The following is a 12707-nucleotide window of genomic DNA, read 5'->3' as shown; positions in this document are numbered from 1 at the left end:
AAATGGTTTCCACATTTCCCTGTGACTCTCACGTGTGACTCCTATGTGCAACCCCCACGTCTCCACTCCACGGCCTTACAACAAATAACCTTAATAATAATAATAATAATTATGGCATTTGTTAAGCGCCTACTATGTGCGAAGCACTGTTCTAAGCGCTGGGGAGGATACAAGGCGATCAGGTTGTCCCACGTGGGGCTCACAGTCTTAATCCCCATTTTACAGATGAGGTAACTGAGGCTTAGAGAAGTTAAGTGACTTGCCCAAGGTCACACAGCAGACATGTGGTGGAGCCAGGACTAGAACCTCAGAGTGACCTCTGACTCCCAAGCCTGGGCTCTTTCCACTGAGCCACGCTGCTTCTCTGAAGCTGGTGTCAAAGAGTCCAAACTGATATGCTGTAGAGCTGAAACGGGGTATAAATTTGAAATTGTTCAAAGTACCATTCATCAACTTGAAACATCTTAAACAAAGGACTTAAGTCACCAATTCTTTTTTTTCCCCTTGATTGAAAATGAGATTTAGAACACTATTCAATAGCATTTGGGATTGGATTGAATGCTAGAGGGGGTTTTTTTGTTTGTTTTTTTTGCCCTGCCCTACAGTTCATCACTTGTAAATATGATACAATAGCCTTGAGTAAATTTCTCACTCCTTTGGGCTTCATTTTTTTCCATATATAGAAAGATGATACTTATCTCCCCCATGGAGCTGAGAAAAATGACATGTTGATGGTTCAGCATCAGACTCTTGTACAGGTGTACTCTATTATAAAGCCGTGACATGTTCCTTGAAAACGTGGCCGTATTTTGAATGTCTGTGTCGTGGAGTACATTTTCTCATCGACTTACCAGCAACTTGTTAGGTTCCATTCTAGAACCAGTCCCAACGTAGTGATTTACACATAAGTAAAAATTTACCCTGTAAATCCCTCTCCGCCATCTCCCTTCCCTTGCCTCTTCCCCTCGCCGATTCTTCAGGGTTTTTCTGCTCCCCTGTACCCTTCTTTCTGTCTCCCCACTCCCACGCTGCAGTATGTATTTTTTTGTCACTGTCTCCCTGCCTCTCCCTGTCTCCATTCCCACTGCTGGGGCTGGGAAGGAGAGGGATTACACGGGGGACCTGCGGGGGGCGAGGGGGAGAGTGCCATGCCAGACTTGATTGCAGGGAGAGGGGACCGCTGCCATATCTGGCTCGGGGAAAGGATGCTCACCCCAAAGTGTTGGCAACCGGCTTTCAGCGGGGATGGCGCTGGCTACTCTCTAGTCAGTCGGTGGTATTTATTGAGTGCTTACTGTGTGCAGAGCATAGCACTAATCACTTGGGAGAGTACAGTATAATAATTGACAGACACGGCTGAGGCTAGAGTGGAGCGATTAAGGGGTCACTGTGGCCATGGCCGGAGGAGCTGGGAATCTCTAAAGGCGGATTGGAAAGCCTCAAGGACGACCAACAACCGAGCAAGGTCTCTGCTTTGGCCGGGAGCGGAACAGAATCGTGGTGGGGAGGGAGCTCTGACCCAGCTCCCACCCTCTCCGCCCCGACCCTGTCCCTCCCTCTCCCCCCCACTTGGTTTACTGGCAAACGGAGCCCAACTACTTCTGGTTTCTCTGTTCTGGGTAGAGTAGAATCGGATGTAACGTCGGTTGAGCCTTCTGAGTTTTGTACTGTGCCATCGAGGGTATAGCCCCAAGTTTTACGTATTTTGTTCATTTGGGACTTGGAGGTGCACCCTGTAATTCAGGTACTGGTGTGGAGCAGTTGAATCAGAAAATCCCTGTGGCCCTTTAATTAATCAATCAATGATATTCATCGAGCGCTTACTACGTGCAGAGCACCGTACAGAGCGTTTGGGAGAGTACCACACAACAGAAGTAGCAGACATGTTCTCAGCCCATAACAAGCTTACAGTCTAGAGGGGGAGACAGACATTACTATGAATAAGTAAGTAATTTATAGTAAAGTTTCTCACTTCTCTCATAACCGGGTTTGGAGGAGCTTAATAAATGACGTAATGAGTCGTTATTTTTCTTTGTACAAATCAAAACCTCTCTCCAGTATCACACACTGGCCTGCCCCTTGCTCCTTTCCTGGCAATAGCGAAAATATCAGTGGATACCATCATATCAGTCTTTGCTAAAACGTACGGTCCTGTGGTGGCTTGATGATAGCCCCATGTGATTTCCTTTCACTTTGTATGCTTTGTATGTTTCCAAATCACTACCTGTGGTATTTGGGCAGCGGCAAAAAAAAAAAAGAAATTGTCCACACTAGGGTTGTCCTCCCTCATATCTATTGGCACATTCACCAGCGCATTCCTTGATAATGTATGTAGATATAGTCGGATGATGTTGATTTTTTTTCTTCACCTCCATGATTTTATAACATTTTACGTAGATTGTGAGCCCTATGCAGGACAGGGAACGTATGCAACCTGATTTTCGTGTATCTCCCCGGTGCTTAGTACAGTGCTTGGCACATACATAGTAAGTGCTTAACAGATACCACAATCATTACCATTGTTATTATTGTTGCCTTCTTATTTGCGTCATGATCCCTTTGTCTCCTCTCATTTTATTTTCTATAATGTTCAGTACAGTTGGAACTTAATAAATGAGCAAAAGAAAGAAATTGAACAGAAAATGCTTGTGGTTTGGTTTGCTGCAAACATATCTTTGTTGCAAAGTATTGGTTATGAGCTTCCTTTTTCTTTTTCTTTTATTTTGGTTAACCAGAGGCAGTCTCTTCACCTTCACTTTATTGTAGGCATGCACACGCATGCACGCACACACACACACACACACACACACACACACACACACACACACACACATGCGCGCATTATCCTTCTGGGCTAATCACGGCCTGGGTGTCCAGAGACCTGGGCTCAATCTCAGCCCCTCCACTTGCCTGGTTTTTGGCCTGGGGCAAGTCACTTAACTTCTCTGTGCCTCAGATTCCCCATCTGTAAAATGAGGACAAAGGACCTGTTGTCCCTTCCTCTTAGACCATGAGCCCTCTGTGGAAGCAGAGACTGTGTCCGATCTACCCCAGTGCTTAGTACAGTGCTTGGCACATGGTAAGCATGTAACAAATACCGCAATTATTATTGTTATTATTATTATTCATACTCGAAGAAGATGCCACTGATGGTGAAATTCTTCTGAGTACCTGCATGTGCACACAAAAAAGCTGTTCTTCATTTTGTTGTCATAGCTCCTTGTGGGCAGGAATACGTCTGTTGTTGTATTGGACTCTCCCAAGCGCTTGGTACAATGCTTTGCACACAGTAAGTGCTCAATAAGCACAATTGAATGAATGAATGAGAAGCATTTCAAGAAGTAATCTAGAATGGATGCCAGTAAAAATAAGTGGGACGTAAATGACAAAATTGTTTAGTCCTGGGCATTATTTTTGTTTCAACTGATTGAGTAGTTTTTTTTTAATATTCTTATAACAGATCATTTAGTGTGATCCTTTTTCCTGATTATTTTAATAGTTTGTTCAATTCACCTATTTTTGTGGGATTTCTTAGTGATTTCTAAGCTTAGTACAGTGCCCTGCACACAGTAAGCGTTTAATAAATGTGATTGAATGAAAGACTTTAATTGTAGTCGTTTCACAGAGAACCTAGTTATTATTGTAAGAACCTATGGGACTAATACGAATCAGTAATTTTTGGCCTGGCAACAGCACAAAAATGAGACTTCTGTAAATTCCCACAATCCGGAGTTACATTTCTTGTGAAAAGTCTGATTGTAAAGGCACCTCAGCAGTCTCATGTTACCATACCGTTCCTCCCTTTGTTCCTTGGGCACTCAATGGAAATGGTTTTGCAACAGTGTTAAACAGATGTAGTTACTTGTAAAAGCCCACTGAAAAGTCCAAATGTAATCCACTCAGAAATAACCGTGGCGTCCCGTCACAATCTCTTGGTACCATAATCCTCATTTCTGCAGCCTACCAGCCAGCAGTAATTTTTCCTGTGAATATACACGCCACTGATCATTTGGTAGTGTGAGATGTGAAAAATCACCTGGTGAATTAATCTTTCATCACTTTATATTAGTTCAAATATGCATACTTCACATTTTTGGAATGATAATTCAGTATATTTTAACATTTGGGACTATGAAAGCTTTAAGCTATGATCATTTTGGTAGCCAGGCATTGGGCGAAAGCTGGAGGGGTAGGACACAGTCAGATTCACACTGTCAATCGGCAAAGCCAGTGAGGTATGGTAATCAGTGGAGCAGTTACACTTTTTTAGAACTTGTTGTACTTTGGGATTTATTTTGGGGGGTGGGCGGGGGATACTTAGCCTTTTCCAGACGACCTTACTAATTGTACTCTTTCCTGATTGTTAGAATAGCCCACTTCAGCTTCTAGACTGTAAACTTACTGCAGACAGGGAACATGTCTACCGACTCTGTTAAATAGTACTCTCCCAAATGCTTAGTACGATGCTCTGCACACAGCAAACAATAAATACGGTTGATTGACTGATTAACTCGCCGGAGAAATACGAATATTTTCAAGTAGCATTTTTGACAGGTTTAATCCTCATTCCTCTCTGTTAGTCGTGTCTATGCTATTTAGCTTTCACAACGTCATTCAAGTCTACCGGTGGCTAAAATGAAGCAGCACTTCAATAAGGTTGTCCCTGATCACAGTAATACTAGTAATAGAAAAATCGGTGTTAGCAATCTGGTAATGGGGCTCAGAATACAAAATCGATCTCACACCTTTCTCAGATTGCCACTTTCTTGGTCAACTCCCCTTGACATAGGAGCCACTTTCAAAGGTTTCCACCTCATAGAATTAAACCAAGGGTATTACAACCTAGGGTAACAGAATTTTTGTGTTGCACAAATTGGACTGGCGATTCCTTTCAAATTGTAATGGTCTTATTCTTTTTTTAATGGTATTTGTTAAGCGCTTACTCTGTGTTAAACACTGTTCTAAGTGCTGGGCTAGAAAGAAATTAATCAGATTGGACACAGTTCCTTTCCCAATAGGGCTCACATTCTAAGTAGGAGGGAGAACAGGAGAACGGAGGCACAGTGAAGTGAAGTGACCTGCCCTAGGTCACACAGCAAGCAGTTGGCCGAGCTGGGATTAGAACCCAGGACCTCTGACACCCAGGCCCATGCTCTTTCCACTCGGCCATGCTGCTTCTCAGCTGAAAGTGTAAAGTTTCTTTTAACCAACTTGGAATCCTTTCATGCTTTGATTATCATCTTTAGAAGACCAAGTTTTGATTTTGAAATTGAAGATACTGCTAATGAACAGAACGTGTAGGGAATGAATCTACGCCTTGCTGCTTTGTCTCTCGGGAGAGGATAAATTCACATAATCCTATTCCAGACACTCATTTTGATTATTCATTTTAAATTAGTCTCATTTTTCTCTGCCTGATAGATGTTGCTGCCGCCTTTCCAAACAGGTTCTGGAATGATCTTGCCTCACCATGGCAACCATTATGAAGGGGCTGACTCAGCAGATAGTGGACCCAAAGCAGGTGGCTGAGGTGAGTGACAGATGATATTCCAATAGTTAGCACACCTACTTGGGAAGAGAAACTCCGGCAGTGTGATCTCCTGTTCTCAGTGGAACAGAAATGCAATAAGAACAGACCCAGGGCAGTGGCTATTGTGCCTAGAAGAGTAAATAAGAAATAGGGACATTTGATTACCTGCTGGTCTCAGCATAGAGTGAAGGGAATATAGAATGGCCTCCACTGAAAAGTCGGCATTTCCGCAGCACATATGTATATATCTGTAACGTATTTATTTATATTAATGTCTGTCTCCCCCTCTAGACTGTGAGCTCATCATGGGCAGAAATGTGTCTTGTTATATTGTACGCTCCCAAGTGTTTGTACAGTGCTTTGCACACAGTAAGCGCTCAATAAATACGATCGGATGAATTTCCACAGCAAACTCCAGATGTAACATGGGTTTCAGGGTACATGACCTTGCGGTAGAGCTCATTTGCGACGTTAGTAGAAACAAGGGCCGCAGGGCTGCCCGCTCCGGACCCGGATGCTCCCCAGCGTGGGAGGGGCGGGGATTTTAGCACGGAGTCCAAGCGGGACAGGAATCAGGAATGGCAGGCAGAGACTTGGAAGAAAGAATGGGGTCATTTCAGCCCTGCTCAGAAGCCCTTGGGTCTTGTTGGAGACCTGGGGTGAGTGAGACTGAGAATCCAACCCAAACAAGGGCATCATCCCTTACCGCTGGAAACGGGAAGGGGACAATGCAGGGGTGCCTGGCTTCGTGAAACTGGAAGTGCATTTTATAAAATCTGCATATCTGCAAATAACCTGGACAGAAATCAGACATGCTACTGCCTCGTCCCGGCCCTCTGCCCATGACTACCACCACGAGGTATGGGCAGGGGAGAGTGGCGGGGAATCCCAGGAATTTATGTGGTGCAGTTCAAGTTTACTTTTAAGTCCTTTCCCAGGAATTTGTGTGGTGCTGTTCAAGTTTACTTTTAAGTCCTCCCCAGCACAGGAGCTCTTGGAACCCACCCTGGCCACTATAGGCTCCCACTCGGCTAGTTTTCCAGTTTTTACACTTGACACTGAGCTAACGGACAAAGGACAAATTGTTGCGGACCAAAGCTCATGTTCCCCGACACCAATACACCATTATCCAAGACTACAAGGACTTAATGGTATTTGATTTCATCAAAGAAACAAAAATGTCGAAGCCAGGAATAAAAAAAAAAGCACTGAATATATTCAGGTTTAAACTTTAAAACAACTTGGCAAGTACCTACTCACCAGGGAGGTAGGTGTTTTAACTTATTTCCAGAGACCAGTAAAGAATCCTGGTCAAAACTGTAGGTTGGATATGTTTTGAGCGTATCTGCAAGTTGCTTTAATGCATTATTGTATCTAGTAAGGGAAGGAGATTGATTGCCTTCTAGATCACTCTAGGCTAGTGGTCACCTCACACGGCGGGAGCCTGCCCTGTAAACCCTTCTTAAAGATGGCTGTCGCCACAGCCGTTGTCAAAGATGGTGGGGGTGGGGGGTGAGGAGGGAGCCGTGTGTTAGCTGGGCCTAAGTTGGGGTCTCAGAGCCGAGCCGCCCCGGGTGCTTTGGTCGAGGGGCAGCCATGGGAGCAGCGGGGATGGTTGTAGATACCTCCCCCACCACGGCCCGGGATGGCTTCACCCCTACAGCTTTTTGTCTCTTGGAGCTGGAAGGAATAATTGTGGTATCTGTTAAAACCTATGTGCTGAGCACTAGGGTAGATACAAAATAATAATAATGGCATTTGTTAAGTGCTTACTATGTGCAAGGCACTGTTCTAATAATAATGATGATGGCATTTATTAAGCGCTTACTATGTGCAAAGCACTGTTCTAAGCGCTGGGGAGGTTTCAAGGTGATCAGGTTGTCCCACGGGGGCTCACAGTCTTAATACCCATTTTACAGGTGAGGTAACTGAGGCACAGAGAAGTTAAGTGACTTGCCCAAAGTCACACAGCTGACAAGCAGCGGAGCCAGGATTAGAACCCATGACCTCTGACTCCCAAGCCCGTGCTCTTTCCACTGAGCCACGCTGCTTCCATAAAATAATCAGGTTGGACATAATCCCTGCCCCAAACGGGGCTCACAGTCTAAGTAGGAAGGAGAAAAGGCAGTGAATTCCCATTTTACAGATGAGAAAACTGAGGCACAGAGGAGTTAAGTGACTTTCTCAAGGCCACACAGCAGGCAAATGGCAGAACTGGGATTAGAACCCAGGTCTTGGTGCCACACCCATTTTTTTGGTCCTCATGGGGTGGGCCAGGTCTGGGCTCAGGTGGAGTTCCTCTCGCCCCTGTCCTGGGACCTGATGGGAAGGAGCCATGCAGCTGCTTCACTCCCTCCACATCTCGTTGGCCTGAGACTTCTCAGCCTGGGTCTTGGTCATACCAGCGCCCACGACCATGGGAATGGAACCATGGCCGTGGCTGGGGAATGCTGGGCTGAGTGCAGCGATGCTTGTGCGTTTCTGCGAGATGCCTGCTATAGCTACGGACCCCAGTGGTTGAGGGTGAGAAAAGCAGACAAGCGGCTCCTTAGGAGAGGGAAGCGGCTCATGCCAGCCCAGCCCCTGCTTACGCTCAGCTCTGGTACTGTGTGAAAACCGGAGAAGCAGCAGTGGAGAAGGAGGAGCTCTCCTCCATTCCCTCAATCAATCAATCAATCAATCAATCGTATTTATTGAGCGCTTACTGTGTGCAGAGCACTGTACTAAGCGCTTGGGAAGTACAAGCTGGCAACATATAGAGACAGTCCCTACCCAACAGTGGGCTCACAGTCTAGAAGGGGGAGACAGAGAACAAAACCAAACATACTAATAAAATAAATAGAATAGATAGGTACAAGTAAAATAAATAAATAAATAAATAGACTAATAAATATGTACAAACATATATACATATATACAGGTGCTGTGGGGAAGGGAAGGAGGTAAGATGCGGTGGATGGAGAGGGGGACTCACTCCCCGTCCCAGCCCTCTGACTCCACCTCCTCTTTTGGACATTTGATAATCACCACACCCTCCACCCCACAGCACTTTCATCCATTCATTCAATCGTATTTATTGAGCACTTACTGTGTGCAGAGCACTGTATTAAGCGCTTGTTTATTGTTGTACAGTACAACAATAAACAGACATATCCCTGCCCACAATGAGCTTACAGTCTGGGTTGGGGGGAGACAGGCATTAATATAAATAAATAAATTACAGACATGTACATAAGTGCTGTGGGGCTGGGAGGGGGAAGAAGAAAGGAAGCAAGTCAAGGCGACTCAGAAGGGAATGGGAGAAGAGGAAAGGTTGGGGGGCGGAGGGGGGCTTAGCCAGGAAAGGCCTCTCGGAGATTTGCCTTCAGTAAGGCTTTGAAAGGGGAGAGAGTATTTGTTGGATTTGAGGAGGGAGGGCATTCCAGGCCAGAAGCAGGATGTGGACGAGGGATTGGCGGCGAGATAGATGAGATCGAGGAGCAGTGAGAAGGTTGGCACTAGAGGAGCGAAGTGTGCAGGCTGGGTTGTAGAAGGAGAGAAGCGGGGTGAGGTAGGAGGTGGCTTTAAAGCCAATGGTGAGGAGTTTGTGTTTGATGCAGTGCTGGATGGGCAACCACTGGAGTTTTTTGAGGAGCAGAGTGACCTGTCCTCAGTGTTTTTGTAGAAAAATGATCCGGGCAGCAGAGTGAAGTATGGGCTCAATGGGGAGAGACAGGAGGCTGTAGGGGGTCAGCAAGGAGGCTAATGCAGTAATCCAGGTGGGATAGGATGAGTGATTGTATTAACGTGGTAGCAATTTAGATGGAGAGGAAAGGGTGGATTTGAGCGATGTTGTGAAGGTGGGACCAACAGGATTTGGTAATGGATTGAATTTGTGGGTTGAATGAGAGAGAGGAGTTAAGGATAACACCAAAGTTACAGACCTGTGAGACAGGAAGGGTGGTGGTGCCATCTACAGTGATGGGAAAGTCAGGAGGAGGACAGGGTTTGTGGGGGAAGATAAGAAGTTCTGTTTTAGGCATGTTAAGCTTGAGGTGATGGGAGGACATTCAAGTAGAGATGTCTTGAAGGCAAGAGGAAATACAAAACTGCAGAGAAGGAGAGAGATCAGGAGTGGAGGTGTAGATTTGGGTATCATCACTTACGTACATGTCTCTAGATTATATATTAAAAATTATTTATTTATATTAATGTCTGTCTCCCCATCTAGACTCTAAGCTCATTGCAGGCAGAGAACACGTCTACCAACTGTTTTACTCTCCAAAGCGCCTAGTACAGTGGTCTTCACATAGCGCTCAGTAAATACCATTGATTGACTGATTGAATCTTTTCCTACCCCTTCCAAGCTCCTTCTCCAAGTTTGTCCCATGCTCAGAGTGAAAAGTTGCGGCATCTTTGACAGTGGTAGTGTGGCAGAGAAGGGCTCTTTCACAAGCCGACATTATTATCTTATGTTGCCCGTGCATGCAGCTTAGTGGGGAGGGAGGGGGTATGAAGCAGGGAACATTGCCACAATTTTTTAATGGTATTTGTTAAGCACTTACTATGTACCAGGCACCGTACTAAGCGCTGGGGTAGTTGATGAGGGAATTGTCATCATCCTCAACAGCATATGCTATACTGAATGTGTAACATCATACATACATACATCATAACATTTAGGAGCGTGTGACTAAAGTTAAGGACACAGTCTCTACCTTCAAGAAGCTTGTGGTCAGTTAGATTCAAACAATCTTGCTAAAATATCTTGAAAGAGTATCTAAAACCCCCACAAGAATAGCCAAGAGAATTGGTGTGTTAAAATCTGACCGTTACACTTTATACTTTACCCTTGAGGCTTTACACTTAACCCTGGGTGAAAATTTGGGGCAGTCAAGAAATCATTTTCATCAAACATTTTGCATGTCTATCATAATCTCACGAATGCTTAGTACAGCATTCTGCACATAGTAAGCACACAATAAGTACCCTTGATTGATTGAATTGAATTTTGAGAGGGAATCCACAAGATGTGTTTAAGCAGTGATGGACTCAGAGAAGAAATGTGAATTCTGATTGAAAACTAGAAGATTGAAAAACCAAGGGAAGCTTTGCTGACTAGTGGATAGAACCCAGAAATGGAAGTCAGGAGACCTGGTTTCTAATGTCAGCTCTGCCATTTTGCCTGCTGTGTAACCTTAGGCAGGTCACTTAACTTCTCTATGCTTTGGTTTTCTCATTTGTAGTATGGGGATTCAAAACCAGTTCTCCTTCTCCCTTAGATGGTGAGCCCCATGTGGGACAGAGACTATATCTGATGTGATTGTATTGTATCTACTACTCCATTGCTTAGTACAGTGTCTGGCATGTAGTGCTTAACAAATACCAGAATTAATTAATTAACCCAAATCCAGACTCCTGTTTGCTTGGCTTAAACTTCCCCCAAAGCATCATCAAGGTGATAAATGAGTTTACCAGGTGGGTGGGCCTAATCAGGTTCATTCATTCATTCATTCATTCAATCGTATTTATTGAGCGCTTACTGTGTACAGCACACTGTACTAAGCGCTTGCGAAGTACAAATCGGCAACATATAGAGACTGTCCCTACCCAACAATGGGCTCACAGTCTAGAAGGGGGAGACAGACAACAAAATAAAACAAGTAGACAGGTGTCAATATTATCAGAATAAATAGAATTATAGCTAAATACACATCATTAATAAAATATAGTAAATATGTACAAATAAAATAGAGTATTAAATATGTAGAAATATATTCAAGTGATGTGGGAAGGGGAAGGGAGTAGAGCGGGGGGGCGGTGAGGAGGGGAGGAAAAAGGAGGGGCTCAGTTTTGGAAGGCCTCCTAGAGGAAGTGAGCTCTCACTAGGCTCTGAAGGGAGGAAGAGAACTAGTTTGGCGGATGTGAGGAGGGAGAGCATTCCAGGCCAGGGGAAGGACGTGGGCCAGGGGTCAATGGCGGGACAGGCAAGAACGAGGCCCCGTGAGGAGGTTAGCGGCAGAGGGGCAGAGAGTGCAGGCTGGGCTGTAGAAGGAGAGAAGGGAGGTGAGGTAGGAGGCGGCGAGGTGATGGAGAGCCTTGAAGCCGAGAGTGAGGAGTTTTTGCATGATTTATAGGTTGAGAGGCAGCCACTGGAGATTTTTGAGGAGAGGAGTGACATGCCCAGAATGTTTCTGTACAAAGATAATCTGGGCAGCAGCGTGAAGAGTAGACTGAAGTGGGGAGAGTTAGGAGGATGGGAGATCAGAAAGGAGGCTGATGCAGTATTCCAGTCGGGATAGGATGAGAGATTGAACTGGCAAGGTAGCGGTTTGAATGGAGAGGAAGGGGCGGATCTTGGCGATGTTGTGGAAGTGAGACTGGCAAGTTTTGGTGACAGATTTGATGTGTGGGGTGAATGAGAGCGGAGTTGAGGATGACACCAAGGTTGCAGGCTTGTGAGACGGGAAGGATGGTAGTGCCATCTACAGTGATGGGAAAGTCAGGGAGAGGACAGAGTTTGGGAGGGAAGATAAGGAGCTCAGTCTTGGACACGTTGAGTCATGAAATTAAAAGGAAAAGCCAAAAGCAGTGCCAGGCCCTACAAAGATCAAACACCAGCGTAATGGGGAAGGGATGGTCAGTCCCAGGAAAGACATTGACATCACCTCATGCAGGGATTCTCCAAGGATTCGGAGAAGTGGAAAGAGCACAGGCCTAGGAATCAGAGGACCTGGGTTCTAATCCCTGGCTCTGTCTAGAAAATAGGGGATTAAATACCAATTCTCCCTCCCTCTTAAGGTTGTGAGCCTCGCGTGTGACAGGTATTGTGTAGTTGATTATCTTGCATCTACCCTAGTGCTTTGTACAGTGCTTGGCACATTGTAAGTGCTTAACAGATACCACAGTTATTATTGTCATTATTATTACCAAAGAAACAGCCCCTTGGCTTTCTTTCGAATTGCACAAACCAGGCCCTTCGCTTGCTGGGAATTGTAGTTCAACTCCTTTTCCTGCGATTCTATAGCCCCATCTCCAGCAAGGGGTTTGATCGACTGTCTTGAAAGACAACACAGCCCAGTCACAATGCAATCTAATGAAGAGAACCAGACATAATTGCCAAACTTCCAGTAGGTAAGAGAATAAAACCAGTTACAGATTATAAATAGCATAGTAAAAATGGAATGAATCAACAGAT

At 45.1% G+C, this 12707-nt stretch overlaps 1 protein-coding gene across 2 annotated transcripts in view; it reads left to right on the top strand.

The window, feature by feature from the left end:
* NR2C2 (nuclear receptor subfamily 2 group C member 2) overlaps positions 1-12707 on the top strand; it is a 103974-nt gene that overhangs the window by 7787 nt on the left and 83480 nt on the right. Inside the window, exon 2 of one of the 2 annotated variants that reach the window (XM_038740648.1) lies at positions 5422-5530. The exons of the other annotated variant lie outside the window; for it this stretch is intronic. Within the exon in view, the coding sequence (XP_038596576.1) occupies positions 5471-5530 (60 nt within the window). The 5' untranslated portion in view covers positions 5422-5470. The remainder of the gene's footprint in view (positions 1-5421; positions 5531-12707) is intronic. 2 annotated transcript variants of the gene reach the window in all.

Source organism: Tachyglossus aculeatus, chromosome X1, assembly GCF_015852505.1.
Source record: "Tachyglossus aculeatus isolate mTacAcu1 chromosome X1, mTacAcu1.pri, whole genome shotgun sequence".
Lineage (NCBI taxonomy): Eukaryota > Metazoa > Chordata > Mammalia > Monotremata > Tachyglossidae > Tachyglossus > Tachyglossus aculeatus.
Note: the sequence above shows the minus strand (reverse complement) of the source record. Positions and strands in the feature narration are given on the sequence as shown.